General features: G+C 37.7%; 2 protein-coding genes across 2 annotated transcripts; both read right to left on the minus strand.

The window, feature by feature from the left end:
- Nucleotides 1-2,938: 2,938 nt before the first annotated feature.
- On the minus strand, nt 2,939-4,030 carry LOC131438779 (chymotrypsin-2-like). Its single transcript, XM_058609035.1, has 3 exons — nt 3,930-4,030; nt 3,285-3,862; nt 2,939-3,222 (listed from the first exon to the last, which is right to left on the minus strand). Exons 1-3 carry the CDS (start codon nt 3,976-3,978, stop codon nt 3,073-3,075), a joined length of 777 nt encoding a protein of 258 aa, XP_058465018.1. The 5' UTR covers nt 3,979-4,030; the 3' UTR covers nt 2,939-3,072.
- Nucleotides 4,031-14,833: 10,803 nt separating this feature from the next.
- LOC131438971 (chymotrypsin-1-like) lies at nt 14,834-16,175 on the minus strand. The gene is made up of 3 exons (XM_058609408.1): nt 16,045-16,175; nt 15,414-15,985; nt 14,834-15,347 (listed from the first exon to the last, which is right to left on the minus strand). The coding sequence occupies exons 1-3, from the start codon at nt 16,091-16,093 to the stop codon at nt 15,165-15,167; spliced, it is 804 nt and encodes a 267-aa protein (XP_058465391.1). The 5' UTR covers nt 16,094-16,175; the 3' UTR covers nt 14,834-15,164.
- Between the last annotated feature and the right edge of the window lie 4,096 nt (nt 16,176-20,271).

Consider the following 20,271-nt stretch of genomic DNA (forward strand, 5'->3'; position numbering starts at 1 on the left):
GAATTGCAATTTTAAGCAGAATGAACTGATTGGTTTATTTTCAACCATATGGAAGCTATATATATATTAAAATCAGGAAAAAAAAGCGCCGGAATTTGTTTTTACGCACACATTGTTGACATTACTCATACGCTTGCATAAAGTCTTGCTCCTTCAAACGAAAGTTATTGCATCATCTTGCTAGTGGTCGTTTGCAATGGAGAGAAAGAAAACGAAAAGTGGACAACAATGGGTAACATTATTCAAAATCAGCCGTTCTGATGACTCTAAATGTTTTCTAAAGAATTATCTATATAGCTTCAATGCAAATCGAAGATAAAAATCATCAGCTTAGTACAAATCTTGAACAATTCGATTAGGTTTGTGCACTGTTCACTGCACGAAATTTGCATTAAACGAACGTTAACTATCATTTTACTGCTTCGCGTTCGAGAAAAATGTTCCAAACAGTGTTTAATATCGTGGAAAATTCTCCAATTTGGTCCTTGCGTCATCATCTAGCTGCTGGTCGTTCGCATTCGTGAAAAATACACCGAAATGTGAGCGACGCAGAAAAGTCAATTAATCGTCCATTCTAAGGGTTTCCCAAAGGACTATTAGAATTATTCATCTTTGAAATATGCAAATCGGAAGTAAAAATAATCCGTTTAGAAAAAAATCTAATGAAATAATCACCGTTCATATTGCGGACTACGCATTAAACGAATGCAAATAAAGCCAATATTCAGTTGCTTTGAGTTTGAGAAAAAGGCACCGAGCAGTGCTTAATATGGGAGAAAGTTCCACAATTTGGCACCTTTAGGAACTAGAAATGAATCCCAAAAAACATTATGACATTTTTATATCGGAAATCTTACACGAAGCAACTTTCCAAATGATTCAGTTTTGACAACCTAATATGGTCGGAACTTGAAGCAGTTATTTTGAAGATATAAAAGAATTGTAGCCAATCGGTTAGTTTTAGCTTTGTAAAAGACTGGCGAGAGCTTGAACATGCCTCAATACATGCAGTCAAAATATGACGTGGCAAATTCCAAGAGAATACGCGATAACGAAAATTTGCATAATTCGCCGAGGCCCGCCATGTCAATTGCGGAGTGCGTTGCGTAAAACCAAATTGCCGGTGCTGATTTGCTGATTTTAATTAATCAATCTTCCATATAGTTGAAAAATAAACCAATCAGTTCATTCTGCTTAAAATTGTAATTCACCAAAAGCGAAAATCTTGGTCTAAAACTCTTCTGTTTTCTTTGAAACTGCTCGAGAAAAATTATTTCAGTTTCAGTTTACTTCCACTAACACATTTGATTAGCAACAAACACATTCCTATATGGATTTCCCCTTGCAGAAATTATTGCGATAAAAAGATTTGATAAACTGGTTGCACTGCGTATATGAATCCTTAGATCTATGATATACGTACCAAATAGAATGTACGTAATACACAAATTGAAAACACAAGATAACTGGGTTTACTCTTGATCCTTAAGCGTCACCGAGAGAATAAAATACAAACGTGATCTTTTGAAACCGAATGATCCTTTTCAATATTACAATTTTAGTACTGAAAAGGATCATTCGGCTTAAAAAGTTAAACGGTCAAACGGTATCAAATCAATTGCTACCTATACACATCTCGAATGCAGTCCTACGTCAATCTCGCGGTTATGTCTCTGAGATTACCTACTCCAAGTTTTTTTTCGAAAAACAGCTGACTGTTGGATTTATTTGTAATTATTTCATTTCGGATTTGCATGCTCCAGTGAAAGAAACTATCAAAATGCTGTACAGGATTCATTTCTGACTTTCAGAAGAGCCAAATTGTGAAATTTTATACGATATTAAACAATATTCGAAGAATTTTCCTCGAACCCGAAGTAGCCAAATGCTGGCTTTATTTGCACTTGTTTGGTGCAAAATTCGCACAGCGAAAAGTACACCAAAATAATCAAATTATCCTAAATTTGCGCCAAACTAATAATTTTCAGAGAAGTAATTTTTATGGTTCTTTAGATAACGTGCCCTTAGAAGAAAGAATGATCCCAATCGTTGTCGCCATTGTCTGAAGCACCAGTCGAATACTGCCGGGTGTAGTTCCACTCGATGTGTCTCTGTATTTCAATTTGTCGGTTTTGCACGTTATGCTTTGTGCGATAATTCGTTCACTTCATTCGGTTGAATTTTTGCACTTCTTCTTGGCACTGAATTTTATCTCAATGCTCGTTTGTATCAAACATTAACGAAACCTTTTTTAATCTACCTTGTAGTGTAATGATGCCTTTCTCATATTATTTATGTTTTTTATCACTAGATGATTCTATCAAGATTTTCATTTTCAAACTTAAATAAAATCAAAAAATTTCTTTAGGGTAAACTTTAAATTTAAATGTGGTAACCCTGCACGCCTGCAAAATTGAACAAAGCACGCTAGGTGGGTACTTTTCTGCTTCTTCCGTACCAGCACGTACCGATGGCTGAACCGATTTTGCATCATTTTGCATGACAATGTATCTAAGTTTGTGAAAATCGGTCATGCCATTTCTGAGAAAAGTAATGACATATTTTTTTTGGTGAATATCACCCTGTAATTCCGGAACAGGAAGTCAGATCAGGATAAAATTCAACAGCGATCTATGGGACCGCTAGACCTTTCATTTGAATCCTAGTTTGTAAAAATCGTTATCAGTCTCTGAGAAAATTGAGTTACATTATTTGTCACATACACACACATACATACATACACAGACATTTGCTCAGTTCGTCGAGCTGAGTCGAATAGACATTCGACCCTCCGGGCCTCGACTCAAAAGTCGGTTTTCAAAGTGATTGTATAGCCTTTCTATATGAGAGTGGCAAAAAACATTGGTTTCTTTCCAAATTAATCACACACACACCAGCATTCTTGCATTTGAAAATTGTTTCTAAATAAAGACGGACGAAAACAACGGAGACACATTTATTTTCATGGAAGATTTGGTATTCGGCGGTTTGTGACAATGTGTTACAAATGCAACTTACAAATTTATATTCAATTTTGAATAGTTTGTACGTGGCGGTGACAGTAGAAGTTCGTCAATTATTTATGTGTTGTTTGATAAAATCAATGAAATAGGACACTTTGGTCAGCACTCCTGGATAAGGTGCTACAGCGCAAGGTTTAACACTCCACGACACGATGCCAACTTGAACTCCTTTGTGCAGCAGTGGACCGCCAGAATCGCCCTGAAATGAATAAAACTTGAAAGTTATTATTGACACTTGACGACGTCCATTCCGGTACTCACGCTGCACTGCCCTTTTCCACCTCCCGGAGTGGCTGCACAAATGTGATTTGGGTAAATGTGATTGTAGTGCAATTCACTGCACTTGGCATTTGGTACCACAGAATAGCTCACTTGCTGTAGTGTGGTGGGCAGAATACCTCCCGTTGCCTTTAAACCCCATCCAATCAGAGTCACTGTCGAATCGGATTCAGGCACCTCATGATACTTCTCCGGTAGCTCAACCGGTTGGATGGTTTCACTGAATACCAACGGTTTTTTCAGTTTCAGCAACGCGATGTCGAAGATGTAACTCCTGGATGGATTGTAGAACGGGTGAACGATCACATCCTCAATCCCGTACACGGAATCATCGACCTCCCGTGATACATCAGTTCTACCAACTTGCACCGTTTGCACCAAAGGAGTTGTGTAGTAATTGACACAGTGAGCAGCGGTCATAACCCATCTTTCGTTCAGAATGCTTCCACCGCAAGAATGACGGCCGGTGCTACCGCGAAGGGATATCGCGAATGGATAATCCTTGATGGACGCATCCGTGCCATTAACGATTCTCCACCAGTCAAGTTCAGCTGGTGCAGCTTTCCAGTAGAATCGACGACAGCTTGTTAGATTCAGCTTTTATACAGATAGAAATTTGTCACTTACCATAAGCCACTTGAAGTAACAACACTGCGCAGATAACGTGTGGAATCATTGTCGGCCTTAATAATACTGAATCGAAATAGTCTATGCAGTTCGATTTTATAATGGGTATAAACTATCAGTCAGAAACTACTTAAACTACTTGTGATAATAGGGCTTAGTAACTGACACAAGCCAAGATTAAATTGGTTTTGCCAAGTATGTTCAAACAAGAGATCGATTTTAACGTAGTACGACAACTAAAGACAGCATATATTTTAGGGTGGACCTAAGTTGCATGAAAAAGTTTGAGTTTTTCCGGGTGGTCTACCAGTGTCGTCCCATATTTGGACATGTCTCCCTAACCACAAGTACCAAGATTAGTGCATATTTTATACACTAGTTACACTGTTTCTTCCAAACAGGCATCAGATTGTCTATAAACTGTTTGACACCATGTTTTTAAAATTAACAGTTTCCGAGCTACAGAGATGCGAAAACTTTTTTTAGTCCACCTAGTGGTGTAAAGATGCACTTCACATAATACTTATTATATCCTATACATTACATCAAGATTCCTTAAAATACTACAATTTAAAAAAGTTTAAAACCCAACTTTGAAGATTTATTTTGCATAATATTATTACATTTATATACTACATTTAAATTTAAGTCAATGAACATCAATTCAATCCTTCAATTCATTATTTCCAGTATTTTTGCAACCGTAAAATAGATACCGGGGTGGAATCATGTAAGGTGATTATCACCAAGTGATTATCACTTTTGAAAATTTGGAATCATGTAAGGTGATAATCACCAAGTTCTGTCACCACTGCTGAGAGGCTAACATCACTATCAAACGTTGGCATTACGTAAGGTGATAGTCACCGCGATTTAATCACCTTCATGTCAAAATGGAGGTGATAGCAATTTAGTTATCACTTTCAGTAGTGATTTGATTTTTTGAGAAGTGGCTTTATAAATTATTGTCCGTTAAGTGAATTTCAAGCCACTGATATAAACAACCTACCAATATTGGTCGGAGAGGATAATTTTTTAATAAAATTCGTACTGATATTGTGTCAGAATTAAATACCAAAATGAAAAGTAACTTAGTTTATTTGAAGGAATATCATTGGGGTATTCGTAAAGTCAAAGATAAATTGCTATCTGGAAAAGTGATAAGTTTATGAATGTAGACATCTCCTGTTGCACATAACGTAACAAAAAAAAATCTATGCTAACATTTTCAGTAGAATTAGATGGCCGTGACTTAGTAAGCGACATATCAGTCTCGTTCAACTGATAAAGTAAAAAAGATTAAACTGCGTTCTTCATTTTCTTCTTGTGAGTTGAACTAAATAAGGCAATATTTTTGGACAATTAGTTGCTGCTAATCATAGTGGATATTCGTAGTACCGGTGGGTAAAATTTCCAAAATGGAGGTAGCATTTGAAAGCTCTGTGAAATGCCATAATCGTAAAGTGAATGAAAACTATACAAGAAATTATTTAACGGATCTTTCTCATTCGAGAGGAATGCCATCCGTTCTGAAACATCAAGAAGATCTAACAATTCGTGTCATTTCAAAGCTAGCAAATGTATCCCAAAGAATTGACTGTGACATTGATTTCCATTGAAAAATAAAAATCGGCGCTAAATTAAACCAACAAGTGATTTTTTTTATTTGTTTGTGCGCAGGTAATTTTTTTCAACGTTACTCTTCGATCCATACAAATCATCATTGATAAACATGACTCGAATTAATGAAAAAAATTGAAAACTAAAGGAATAAAACTTTAGATTTTAAAATATTATATGGGTATACGCCACATTCATTATTTACTCCAGAAAAATTGACGTTTCTTGACAGGTGATAAATGGAGTGAAGTTGGCTCAATCACCGGTGATGGTGATAGTAAAAGTGATCACCTTCGGTGATTCCAAACATTCTGGTGATCACTTCGTTATCACCAAGAGGTGATAGTCACTTATCACCTTACATGATTCCACCCCCGGTTTAGTAAAATTCGGATCATTCAACTATTAGATAATATAAGCTACTCTATTTTAGGGTCATTTCTAATTTCGTAGAGCGGTAGTGCTCAAAAGTTTAAGCTCTTCAAAAAAGTCCCTATGCAAATTTGAGCTAAATCGGATATGGTCTTGAAAAATCGCTATCAGTACATAAAATTTCCGAAATCGAAAATTGTTGTTGTCTAATGTCTTGGAATTGCATGAATTTTTTTCGAGATAACACCAGATCTCTACGTTTCATGCAATTCTATGATATTTAGCATAAAAATTGCCTCTAAATTAGGTCATACGAGGTCTGTTCAAAAAGTTCCCGGAATTTCTTAATTGCGCGCGTCTGGAGAGTCCGGTGGTCAGAATTTTTTTTTTATTGTGTTGGTACATATGTCCCTAATGTATGGTGAAATTTTCAGCTGTATTCATTGTTTACATTCTGTCTTGTAGCGGCTGGTGTAGACGTGTTTTTTTGAGCTCGGCGATTTTTGTCTTGGTGACGTTGTGTGCTTCCATGTGGACGATTGTGCTTTTGTTTCGACATCATAACCGTACACCCATGTTTCATCACCAGTTATGACCCTTTCAAGTAAATTTGGATCGTCGTTGACGTCGTTTAACAGCTCCTGAGCGATGGTAATGCGTTTGTTTTTTTGATAAAAATTCAGCAGTTTTGGAACGAATTTTGCTGCCACTCGTTTCATGCCCAAAACATTTGAAAAAATATGATGGCATGAGGCAACTGATATGCCAACTCCATCAGCAGCTTCTCTAATAGTGATTCGGCGATCATCCATAATCATTTTTTTCCACTTTTCCCACATTTTCATCGATTATTGACGTGCTGGGTCGACCGGAGCGTTCGTTGTTTTCACCGTCTTCGCGGCCATCTTGGAAACGCTTATACCACTCGTAAACACTTGTTTTTTTTCATAGCAGACTCACCGTAGGCTCTCTGTAACATTTCGCACACTTGTTTACACTTTATTTCATTTTTCACGCAAAATTTAATACAAATTCTTTGACTCTTCAATTCTTCCATTGTTTAAACTAACAAAAATCGCCGAGCTCAAAAAACACTTCTACACCAGCCGCTACAAGACAGAATGTAAACAATGAATACAGCTGAAAATTTCACCATACATTAGGGACATATGTACCAACACAATAAAAAAAAATTCTGACCACCGGACTCTCCAGACGCGCGCAATTAAAAAATTCCGGGAAATTTTTGAACAGACCTCGTATACATGATTACATCTCCCGAACCGGAAATGCTTGACAAAATTTTTCCGAACTTAATCAGAGACAACATCGCTGCCTTCAAGTAAGCCTAAGTTTATCGAAATTCAAGAAGTTTTAGCCAATGGGAAAAGTCTTCATTACCAACAACATTCTCTATCTCCCTCTCTATGGCTTTTCCGATTTCTCCTGCTCCAGGTACGTCCGGTAGGAAACGGTAAGAATAATTGTATGACTAGAATTAAATAAAAAGCGAAATACATATTCATTATTGAAACACCACTCAATCGATCACCTTCGTGTGAAGTCTGAAAAAAACTACTTACAACAGGGTCCACCATCTAACTTTTTTTTTGAACTAGCAATTATTTCGACATTGGTAACCCTAATGTCACTTCTGATTTGACAGAAACTTAGTTTTATCCTTCCGCTGAACGAAAATGGTTGTGTATACGCTTGAGGATCGTGTAAAAATATTGCAGTTTTACTTCGAAAATCATGGTAATGTTGCGGAATGTGTGCGAAAATTACGTATGAAAATCATCTTCTCGGATGAGGCACATTTTCATCTCGGCGGGTATGTTAATAAGCAAAATTGTTGCATTTTCGGGGACGGAAAATCCGCACGTTATCATGGAAAAGCCGATGCATCCTCAGAGATTGACGGTTTGGTGCGGATTTTGGTCTGGCGGCATCATTGGGCCATTTTTCTTCGAAAATGCGGCAGGAGCCGCCGCCACGGTCAATGGCAAGCACTACCGCGCCATGATTAGCGATTGGTTCTTCCCGTTACTTGAAGAGGAAGACTTGGACACCACTTGGTTCCAATAAGACGGCGCTCCTTGCCACACAGCCAACGCTTCGTTCGATCGATTTTCTGCGCACAGTCTTCGAAGATCGAATTATCAGTCGAAATTCTGATGTCGTTTGGCCGCCTCGGAGCTGTGATTTGAAGTCGTTAGACTATTATCTTTGGGGGGCTGTCAAAGATAAGTGTTATGTTGACAAGCCAGAGACTATTCAAGCCTTGAAGGACAACATTCGTGCAGCCATAGCTGAAATAAAGCTGCATACAATCGAAAAAGTACTAAAAAACTGGACCGACAGTATGGCGTACTGCAAGGCCAGCCGAGGCAACCATTTGAATGAAATTATATTCCACAATTAACCGGAAGGATTGTACTTTAATATGAAAAAATAAATTTTGAAATCGGATGAACCGTCTGTGTTTCATTGCATGTTTAAAACAAAAGGTTACATGGCGGACCCTGTATCTCCGGAATCAAAAGTGACTGCGATTTGACCTTCAAAATTAATCGATGGCCAAACAGTAGGCTTTCATACAATTCTGAGCTTGTTGAGATCTGTTGAGCCATCTCTGAAAAAATAGAGCGGTAAAAAACAATGCACTTTGTCGGTTATGTCACTCTTGCCACCATATCGTCGGAACCGAAAGCAACATCCATTTGATCTTTGAACTAAATCATTGGCTTAATAGTAGCTTTCAAACGAGCCTAAACTTGTTGAAACCGGCTTAGTCATCTCTGAGAAAATAGAGCAGTAGAAAAACAACGCCATATATCGGATACGCAACTTACCTCATCATATCGCAGGAAGTAGAATTCACAGTCATTTGATCTTCGAATGTCCCAATACGGATTTTGTCAAGCTGAGTCGAATGGTGGCAAAAAGGCAAAAAATATTTTATTAAGATTGTGTCAATGACAGGAGAATGGCATTATCACACCACTAGATGGATTAAGAATAGATTTTGCTTTTCTCATATAGAAAGGCTACCCGTTCAGATGGAAATAACAGAATAATAACAACGAGTAAATTATTTCAGAAATATTTTATAACAAAATAATTTTGAAATATGTTTGGCTGTTAAGCTGCTAAAATAACAAATATCATAACAAAAAAGACTCTAGCGGGAACAAAATCGTAACAGATTTTGAAACGTTTGCATCACAATTATTATTGAATTTGATATAACTACAGATGTCCGAAAGCAGAAATTTATAACAAATTAATAATAAATTAGACAGCAAATTTAACACAGAAAAACTATATCACAGCCAAGTTTTAGCATCGTTTCAATTCAAAATTGTTGCATGATTTACTTTATTAAACGAATAAATAATGTATTTAGTAATCTGGTTTCTTTTTTTAGTTTTTTGAAATTCTGATCATTATATTTCTATATAAAGTAATAGAAGAACTCATTTTTCCAGTTAATGAACGTTATCATTAGTCTTGCAAACGAAAATAGAACATCATAACTGATTTTGTTATTATATTGTTATCATTAGTTTCAACTTTCAACTGTTTCCATTAGATAAATATCTCAAAATAACACAAATTGGTATACATAACAGTTCGGCTGAAAAGTTCGTATCGTTTAATAGAAACACACATTTTTTTCCAAAATTCGTTTTTATTATTCAACATAATTGCCATCAGAGGCGATACTGCGATTATAGCGATCTTCCAACTTTTCGATACCATTTTTGTAGTACGATTTGTCCTTTGCCTCAAAATAGGCCTCAGTTTTAGCGATTACCTCTTCATTGCTTCTAAATTTTTTACCAGCGAGCATTCTCTTGAGGTCTGAGAACAGGAAAAAGTCACTGGGGGCCAATTCTGGAGAATACGGTGGATGAGGGAGCAATTCGAAACCCAATTCGTTCAATTTCAGCATGGTTTTCATCGACTTGTGACACGGTGCATTGTCTTGATAAAACAAAACTTTTTTCTTCTTCAAATGAGGCCGCTTTTATGAAATTTCGTCCTTCAAACGCTCTAATAACGCTATATAATAGTCACTGTTGATGGTTTTTCCCTTTTCAAGGTAGACGATGAAAATTATACCATGCAAATCCCAAAATACTCAGCTGACTGTCGATTGGACTCCGGAGTGAAGTGATGGAGCCATGTTTCGTCCATTGTTATATATCGACGAAAAAAATCGGTTTTATTTCGATATAACAGCTCCAAACACTGCTCAGAATCATCAATTCGTTGTTGTTTTTGATCGATTGTGAGCTCACGCGGCACCCATTTTGCACAAAGCTTTCTCATATCCAAATATTCGTGAATAATATGTCCAACACGTTCTTTTGATATCTTTTGGGTGTCAGCTATCTCGATCAACTTCCCTTTACGGTAATTGAAAATCATTTTGTGGATATTTTTCACGTTTTCATCGGTAACAGCCTCTTTTGGACGGTTTCATCGTCTTCGGTGCTCATATGAGCAGTACGAAATTTTGCAAACCACTTCCGAATTCTTGCTTCGCCCGGTGCAGAGTCTGGATAACACTCATCAAGCCATTTTTTGGTATCGGCGACACTTTTTTTCATCAAAAAGTAGTGTTTTATTAACACACGAAATTTCTTTTTTTCCATTTTTTTCACAATAACAAAAGTAGCTTCACTCAAAATGCAATATCTCACAAACTAATAATCAGACAGCTGTCAAATTTATACACGTATCTTTTGAAGGTTGGTACTAATTGAAAATGGTATGGATTTAATTCTAGTGGCGCCCTCTCATAGAAACGATACGAACTTTTCAGCCGATCTGTTATCAACTGTTGATATATTTGTATTATGATTTTGTTATGTGCATCTGATCGGGTATGCAATCACTGTGAAACCCAACTTTTAAACCGTAGGGCCGAATTTCATATTCCATTCGACTCAGCTCAACGAACTGAGCAAATGTCTGTGTGTGCGTGTATATGTGTGTATGTATGTAAAAAAATATGCACTCACTTTTCTCGGAGATGGCTGAAACGATTTTCACAAACTAAGATTCAAATGAAACATCCCATAGCCGTATCCGGAGTTACATGGTAATGTGTGCCAAATAGAGAAAAAGTTGTGGAATTAATTTTCTCTGAAACGGCTCAACCGATTTCTACAAACTAAGATTCAAATGAGAGGTCTTATAGTTTCCTAAACATTTCTCGTGCATTCCCGATTCCAGAACTAACTTGAACTAAAGTTTGATAAGTGGACGATTACCAATTTCATTAGTATTTTTTCACGCACGATGGTCAAAAACAATTAAAAATTTCATACTAATTCTGATTGAATTCTTTTAGTTTGCATAGCTTGTTAGTTTGCGGGAATAAAACTTAATTCGGCACTACTGGTCCCCACGTTTGATGTTCCGAAAGCACCGAAGGGGTAAAAAAAACTTCAAAAATTTCTCTGCAATGCTTGCACCGATTTTCACAAGTTTTGATTCGAATTAAAGCTCATATTATCTTTAAAGCTACTGTGAAATTTCATCCGGATCCAACCTCCGGCTCCGCAATTACAGGACGATGAGCGTCAAAGTTTTCAAATCTCCATATAGAATGACAATATACACAACATTATATTTGTTACTGGCAAACGAACCAACTTTCGGCTATACCGGTCATCTGAATCCGGTTTCGGAAGAATTGGGAATGGTGATTAAAAACTGCAAAAAGGATCTCACTCTCTTTTCTTCAGGATGGCCAAATCGATTTTCACAAACTTATAGGTTCAAAAGAAAAGTCTTACAGTTCCATACGGAATTCCTAAATTTGTTGTGGATACTACTTCCGGTTCCGGAATTACAGGGTAAATAGGATCTGTAGAGTTTGTTAGATTAAGTCAAACAAAAAAGCTTGCCTATTTCTGTTCAATGAACAGTTGGTTTTGCGAATTCCATAGTAATATTTATTAGCATCATTACACCACAAGGTGGATCAGAACAGGCTTTTTTCGAAGTCGTTGTACTGTACTGTACTATATTTTCTTAACGCTCTGTTTTTCGTCCAAAACATATAACAGTTCGGCTGAAAAGTTCGTATCGTTTAATAGAAACACACATTTTTTTGCCAAAATTCGTTTTTATTATTCAACATAATTGCCATCAGAGGCGATACAGCGATTATAGCGATCTTTCAACTTTTCGATACCATTTTTGTAGTACGATTTGTCCTTTGCCTCAAAATAGGCCTCAGTTTCAGCGATTACCTCTTCATTGCTTCTAAATTTTTTACCAGCGAGCATTCTCTTGAGGTCTGAGAACAGGAAAAAGTCACTGGGGGCCAAATCTGGAGAATACGGTGGATGAGGGAGCAATTCGAAGCCCAATTCGTTAAATTTCAGCATGGTTTTTCGTTGTTGTTTTTGATCGATTGTGAGCTCACGCGGCACCCATTTTGCACAAAGCTTTCTCATATCCAAATATTCGTGAATAATATGTCCAACACGTTCCTTTGATATCTTTAGGGTGTCAGCTATCTCGATCAACTTCCCTTTACGGTCATTGAAAATCATTTTGTGGATTTTTTTCACGTTTTCATCGGTAACAGCCTCTTTTGGACGTCCACTGCGTTCATCGTCTTCGGTGCTCATATGACCAGTACGAAATTTTGCAAACCACTTACGAATTGTTGCTTCGCCCGGTGCAGAGTCTGGATAACACTCATCAAGCCATTTTTAGGTATCGGCGGCACTTTTTTTCATCAAAAAGTAGTGTTTCATCAACACACGAAATTCCTTTTTTTCATTTTTTTTCACAATAACAAAAGTAGCTTCACTAAAAATGCAATATCTCACAAACTAATAATCAGACAGCTGTCAAATTTATACACGTATCTTTTGAAGGTTGGTACTAAATGAAAATGGTATGGATTTAATTCTAGTGGCGCACTCTCATAGAAACGATACGAACTTTTCAGCCGATCTGTTACGAGCGTAAAGCGCAAATAATACAAATTGGAACTTAATCAAAGATACCCCGTAAATGGAGGTTCCATCGTATTGTCTTGTTTAAACCACATGTCACCCAGATTCACTTCGTTCATTATAGGCAAAAAAACATCGAAAATCTTCTTACGATAGTGAACACCACTGACGATTCCGTTATTCTCAGCGTCTTTTTTGAATGGTTTAAAGCGCTATTCACACTAGGCCGTGACGTATCCGTAACGGGACCGCAACGTGCCGGAATTTATTTGTAAAATATTCTCATCATACCGTGCACTTTCCGTGTTGCTGCCGTTGCTATTAGTAACATACACAATCGTTGCATTTGATGTTTTTCTGTTCCTCACGAAAATGGCACATTTTTCCAACGAAGAATTTGCCGTAATTGGAATTGCACTGAATTACGAAGATAATCAGCAGTTTGAAAACAAAAAAACAAAAAGAAAGAAGATTTGGATGCACGAACTTTGGTGAAAAAGAGCAGTTGAGGGTGAATTCATCACCTTATATAAGCAGTTTGTGAAAGACGAGATCAAGGAATATTTCCGAATGTCAAAAGCCTGTTTGAACTCGCTGTTGAATAAAATTCATCCGTGTCTTAAAAAACATGACACTACATTTCGATTATCAGTGACTCCCCGAGAGAGACTGGTAGTTTGTTTAAGATATTTTCATTCATTTTCAAGATTTCTTTGTAAATGTCAAGAAAACTCCAACCAAAAATTGTATAACGATCATTGAGATGGCTTATAGTTTGTGTTCGTCTCATGATTTCCGATATTTAGCAACATGAGACACGAAAAAACCATAGTTACAACCAGGGGGCTGCCTACCAGATTGTTCACGAGATATGTCGTGTGATTACCGATAAATTAATCGACGATGCATTGCCGAAACCAACAGAAGATATGTGGAAGAAGATTGCTAACGATTTTCGTGGAATTTCCCGCTGTGTCTTGGAGCCTTGGAAGGAAAGCATGTGACAATTCAAGTACCTGCCAATAGTACCTTTGAGTTAACGCATGTTTTGATCGTGTTTCGGACGTGTGTAGATAACGGGTACGGGTACGACACGGTCTAGTGAGAATATTCACATGGAGCTGCATTGAACTAATTTGAAGCGTAAACCGGGCGGGTCCAGTCCCGTTTCGGATACGTCACGGCCTAGTGTGAATAGCTCTTCATGGAGACCACAAACCGCACCAAACAGTTCATTTTTCTGGATGCATTGACAACTCTTATGTTGCCTTGTTACTCATTACATCGAATTTTGTTTAATGACGTATCTGTTCAACCAAAAATGTGCTTCATCTCTGAAGACAGTTTTCCAATAAAAATGCGGATTTTCTTCCAGCTTTTCTAAGGCACATTCAACGAAAAGACGGCGCTGTGACAGATTCACCGGCATTAATTCTGGAGCAAGCTGTATTTTATACGGCTTAAAATGTTAAATCTTATCAAATAATGTCACATGCCCAGTCATATCGTCTGAAATTTGATTCGGAGCTCGGTATTATTTCCAAATGGACTGATCCGAATCTGATTCGTATTCCATTTCGAAAACATAGCGAAATTCCGAATCAAATTCCACATGATTTAACTGAGTATGAGTTGTTTTCTAAGTATCCGTCTCTCAAAATAACTGGGACAGGTACTTTACGATGTGAAATGCGAATTAGAAAAAAAAAAGTCCACATTTTCGTCTCTATAGATGCACATAAAAACGAGCGTCGCAATTTACTTGAATTTACATCTCAAAGCAACTAAAATTGAATGATATTTGATCATATCATTACTATCACAGCTAATTTTGCTGAAGGTGACATCGAAGCAGACACAATATTTATTTTTACATGTTAAGAAATGTAATACTCTGTCATATCTCAACAAATTACGGCATACTTGAATTTACGTCAACTGCAGGTTTTATTTTTCGAAGAGTGCAGATCTCACGATTTTAATAGAAAACGACTCACTAATTTTGCAACCATTCGCTCACTCATCAAATCACACGAGTTTTAAAATCCGACTAAGCGGCTACTTTGCTGTCCGTGAGCTGTTATCGGACGCAGGGGAAATCTAACAATTTTGCTTTTATCCTACTTGTCAACGAAAGGTCTCAGGACTATCCCTGATGAACTAGATTTTGTTTTTTGAACAAGAAACTATTATTCAACGACATTCTCATCAATCTATTTATAACTAATCAACAATTATCTAATCTTTCGCAATACTAAGTACACCGTCGTAAGTCGCATTGTGGTGGATCCAGATCTGTGTTTTCATAAATGAATTCCAAAAAATGTGACACTTTCGTTAAAACCCCCGGATAAGGAGCAATAGTGCACGGTTTGATGCTCCAGGACACGATTCCCACCTGGACACCATCATGTAGTAGTGGACCACCGGAGTCTCCCTGTTAATAATAATAATAGATGGAGTAATCTAGAGAATGAAACACTTTACAAAGATCGTCACTTACACTGCATTGCCCCTTGCCACCACCCGGCTCCGCTGCACATATCTGACTCGGATAGATTGTGTTGTCGTGAATGGCATCGCACTCCTCATTCGGTACTACATAGTATTCGACCCTTTGTAGAGTTGTCGAAGCAACTCCATCGTTGTTGTAACCCCAGCCGATTAAGGTTACACCCAAGTCTGGCTCTTCGAGCTCGAAACAAGGCGCCGGAAGCAGAACCGGCTGAACCGTTTCTCCTAACTCTAACTGTTCTCTCAGTTTGATCAGGGCGATATCGTTAACGTAACTGTCCGACGAATTGTACTCTGGATGAGGAATAACCAACTCAATTTTATAAACCGATTCATCAGCAAGCCTGGAAATGTTCGTTCGCCCGACTTGCACCGATTGCAGACTGGGTGAGGTAAGAACATTTACGCAGTGTGCTGCCGTCAGGATCCACCAACTTGACAGGATACTTCCTCCGCAACTGTGACTTCCGGCTGATGCTCGGAGTGAGATCATAAACGGAAACTCTTCGATAGTTGTGTCCGTGCCGTTGATGATTCGTCGATTATCATTAGCTGGAGCGGCTGTTGAAATTTAAGATTAAAATCACTTAATAATGTTTTTAAGGTTTCTGAAAACCAACCAGAGATTATTTGCACTAGAAGTACTAATGTAGCAAATTTGAGCCACATTTTTAATTGTTTTATTAGGGTTATAACTGCTGTGATTGAGCTTCACTTGAGAACTGATGTCCATCATAGGGAACGAATGGATTTTTATAACGTTCATGCATCAGGAATTATCCGTATTGGGACAAAGAAATAGCTGCTGTGAATTTCGCCAATTCGTTTATGTCTGGCAAAATTTGTAGGTCAGTTATGCAAGATAACCTGATAAGCCAAATCAAATCATTTGTTTACATTCGAATAGGGGACGGGTTTGTACGGTTGTAAATAACATTCATTACTTGAAAATTTTACGTCATTCAATTGCTGAACCGATAGTAGGATAATTTTAGGTCGAAGACGAAAAATCCCATTATTTCAAAGCCGTCATTAAATGTGACGTAAAAATAACTGTTTTAATACATCTAATGGTACAGTGTTGCCTTTCTGATATCGTTCATAATTAACTGATGTTGTTAGGAGGTTTGTTTTTTCACTAGAGATTACTCTATTGTCTGAAAGTTATTTGGACAGTGTAAAGTGACATGAATAGGTTAACTCCAGAACAACACTTCCAAATCGTGGAAATTTATTTCCGAAATCAATACAAAACTATAGCAATAAAATAGAGAAAACATCGAAAAAATGCTTGGAATTTTATCAGCACCGAAATTTGGTGATCAGGAACAAATCAATTTACGTTCAATTTGATTGTTTACTTATAGATCGACTGTGGTTTTACCCAAGCCGACTGAAACCATTGTTATTTTGTCATATCAACGTCCGTGCTAAATACCAACTGTCAAGATGAGTGACAACAACAGATACATCAACCGGTGGAATGCGTCGCAAAACGCCGGAATCTTGGTGCATTATTAGCCGAATGACATGTGAACCAGTTGTCATGACGGTGTTTTCAGTGTGGCCAACAGAAACGAAACTGCCAGTCACGGTGCCATCGATCCATCAACTGGACCCTATTGATAAGAAAGTGGATCGAACTGTTTCGATACAAATCGAGTGTAAATGCAGCTTCTGTGTCGTTATCTTTTAATAACGGTTTGAAACCATTTTGGATATCCAATTGTCATACATCACTGAGCTTTGGTCTTGTTGTATGGTCAAAATACGAAGTAATTGAATGCATTGTTATACAAAGTTTAGCTATCAGTGTCATATGCTATAAAGCTTTCCACAGTCACAGTGATACCATCTGCAGGAATAAAATCGTATCAATTATCAGTAAATTCGCACATGCGCTTATCGTCCTTCTGGAATCTTACACTCTTCTGAAGTCTTTCTTAGTTTTAGATATAAATTATTGTTCAACTGCTGACTTGTTAATCAGAGGGGTTTCAAACACGCTTGTTCAACATTACTCTTAAGTGAGGAATTTGTACTCACTTTGGCTTGTTTACTCAAATCTCAAATAGTGAGTAATATTAATTAGGAACACTGAGTATCTTATAATCTGTTTCCAAAATGACAACAAATTTTACTCACTTTACAAGTGTCGGCCCGGGTCCCGGTTTTCTCATAGTAGTAGTGAGGGCAGATTCCGTCACCTCAAAGGTAAGTTTGCAGTTGTTCGACGAAACTTGTAGACAGGTTTGATCGTGTTCAAATATTATTAGGAATTATCATTTGAACCATATTCTGTGTGTTGATTGAATGTAAATACACACCTAAAAAAATCCCTGTGATTTCAGATCTTATTTGTTTATTTTTTTATTTGTTAAAATAATTAATCTGACAATTAAAAGTCTTAATGAATAACACGAAGTACAACGAACAAACTTATAACAAGGATACACTTAATAATTTCTGTGAGAACTTGTGCGTCGGCTCACCAAATTCAAAGAGATGCTCAACTTTGGAAAATTCACGTATGCATGCTGTCATTGGTTCATGTTGTCCGAAAGTAGTACGATGAAATCTTGGTTGAAGTAGACTCGTTGAGCGTAGAGATCGCTGAGAAGCACGGAAGTCAAGAAGAGATAACAATTTTGGTGAATCAATATCGCCATTGATTACTTTAGCCGCAAGTAACGCTTGCTGCATCTTCCTTCGTCGCTCTAAAGATTCCAGGCCAATCAGACGACAGCGGTCAGGGTACGATGGTAAATCCAGAGGGTTTTGCCATGGGAGGTGCCGCAGAGCCAACCGGACGAATCTCTTCTGTACACGTTCTATTCGTTAGTTCCAAACGAGTTGGTACGGGCTCCAAACCAAACACGCATTTTCGAGTAATGGACGCACCAACGAACAGTATAGCGCTTTTAGACAGTACGGGTCTTTGAAGTCTCGGCTAATTTTCGCTATGAAGCCGAGTTGTCGTGTTGCTTTGGAAATCAAAGTTGATCGATGTTGGTTAAAGGTAAGCTTAGCATCCAGCAAAACGCCGAGGTCATTGACAACGTCGACTCTTCCAAGAGTTTGTCCATCGATTTGATAGTCGAATATTATGGGGTTGGTTTTGCGATGGAATGTTATAACTTGACATTTCACGATACTAATAATTAAAAAAATTCTTCTACACCAGCCAACAAAAATATTTAAAAGTTCCTGGAGATGAACACAGTCCTCAATAGACCGAACTGCCAGATACAGCTTCAGGTCATCAGCGTAAACCAGTCTGCATCCAACGCCAAGTAGTAAAGTAGCGTCGTTGAAGAACAGCACAAACAATAGTGGACCTAGGTTACTATCCTGAGTAACACCAGATTTATTCGTGAAAGGAGAAGAAATACACGAGCCCAACTGCACACGTAGCACTCTGTTGCATAAATAAGAGCTCAGCCATTTAACAAACATTCTCGAAGCGCCTAGTCGGGATAATTTTGTTACAAGTATTTCATGATCTATTCGATCAAACGCTGATTTCAGATCAGTATAAATTGCATCAATTTGAGATTTTTCTTCCATCCGAGTGATACAGGTAGATGTAAAATCCAACAGGTTCGTGTTCACCGATCGTCCAGGCATAAAACCATGCTGATCAGTAGAGATGTACGTTTTAGTTTTGGAAAGTACGACAGTGCTAACTACCAATTCAAAAAGCTTCGACGCTGCTGACAAACTGGTTATACCACGGTAACTTCGTACGTTTAGGCAATCGCCACTTTTAAATACTGGGAACATATAAGACTGTTTCCAGATTGTCGGAAATACTCCTTGCTCGAACGACTTATTGAATATCACACACAAAGGATCAGTCAAGACGTGGACGCATCGACTATAAACGACTGCTGGAATACCATCAGGTCCAGTAGAGTATGACTTTTTCAACCTTTTTGCAGAGGTGACGATCATATCCGGAGTGATTGCAAATGTGCTTAAATCCACTAGACTAACAGGAACGTCCATTGCGGCGGTTTCAGCCTGCGTGGCAGAGGCGGTACTGTTAGCAAAAACAGATGCGAAGAAACTTGCAAACAGTTCACAAGAATCAAATGTACAAGTGGATTCTACCTCATCAAAACGAACGTTTGGAGGAATTGACGAGCTTTTTCGTTTCGGGTTGACGAAGCTCCAGAATTTTTTAGGGTTCCGTCGTAAGTCATTCTGCACTCGCATAACATAAGCTTTGTACAATCCGGTATTAGATGCACATAAATGGAGCGTCGTAGTTCACGCGAATTTACGTGGAAGAACATTCAATATTGTGTATAGAACTCCATGACATAAATTCGTTGAAATAAAAAAAGAATACTGATAGCAACCGCCGCGACCTCAACCGAGAATCATTGGATCGCAAGTACGTCTGTTAATCGACTGAGCCACAGAAGCATGCATCTGCTTGACTGGTAAAAGGTGCTTTTAAATTCATACAGTCGCACCTGCTAGCAGACCGCAAGTTACAGTCGAAACCAGTAAGATTCAAGCTCATCTAAGATTAAGTCATTATACATGAAATTTTCCGTCATTTGCCAAATTAGGTCATTATGATTTACTTCGTATGAGGAATTAAGTCAGCTGTATTATTCAAAAATTTTTGGTGTGTACATAAATATTTTTATGTGTACATTAATTTTAAATAAATTTGACAAATACCGTCTTTACTCGAAAGTGAGTAAATCTAGCTTTACTCACTATACAGTAGTTCCACTTTGTCAAATGTCAATGATTCTCGGTTTATGTCGCGGTGCTGTCGATCTCTGTACTTTTATTTCATTTAAATGAATTTCATGTCATGGAATTTTCAA

Source organism: Malaya genurostris, chromosome 3 (genome assembly GCF_030247185.1).
Source record: "Malaya genurostris strain Urasoe2022 chromosome 3, Malgen_1.1, whole genome shotgun sequence".
Lineage (NCBI taxonomy): Eukaryota > Metazoa > Arthropoda > Insecta > Diptera > Culicidae > Malaya > Malaya genurostris.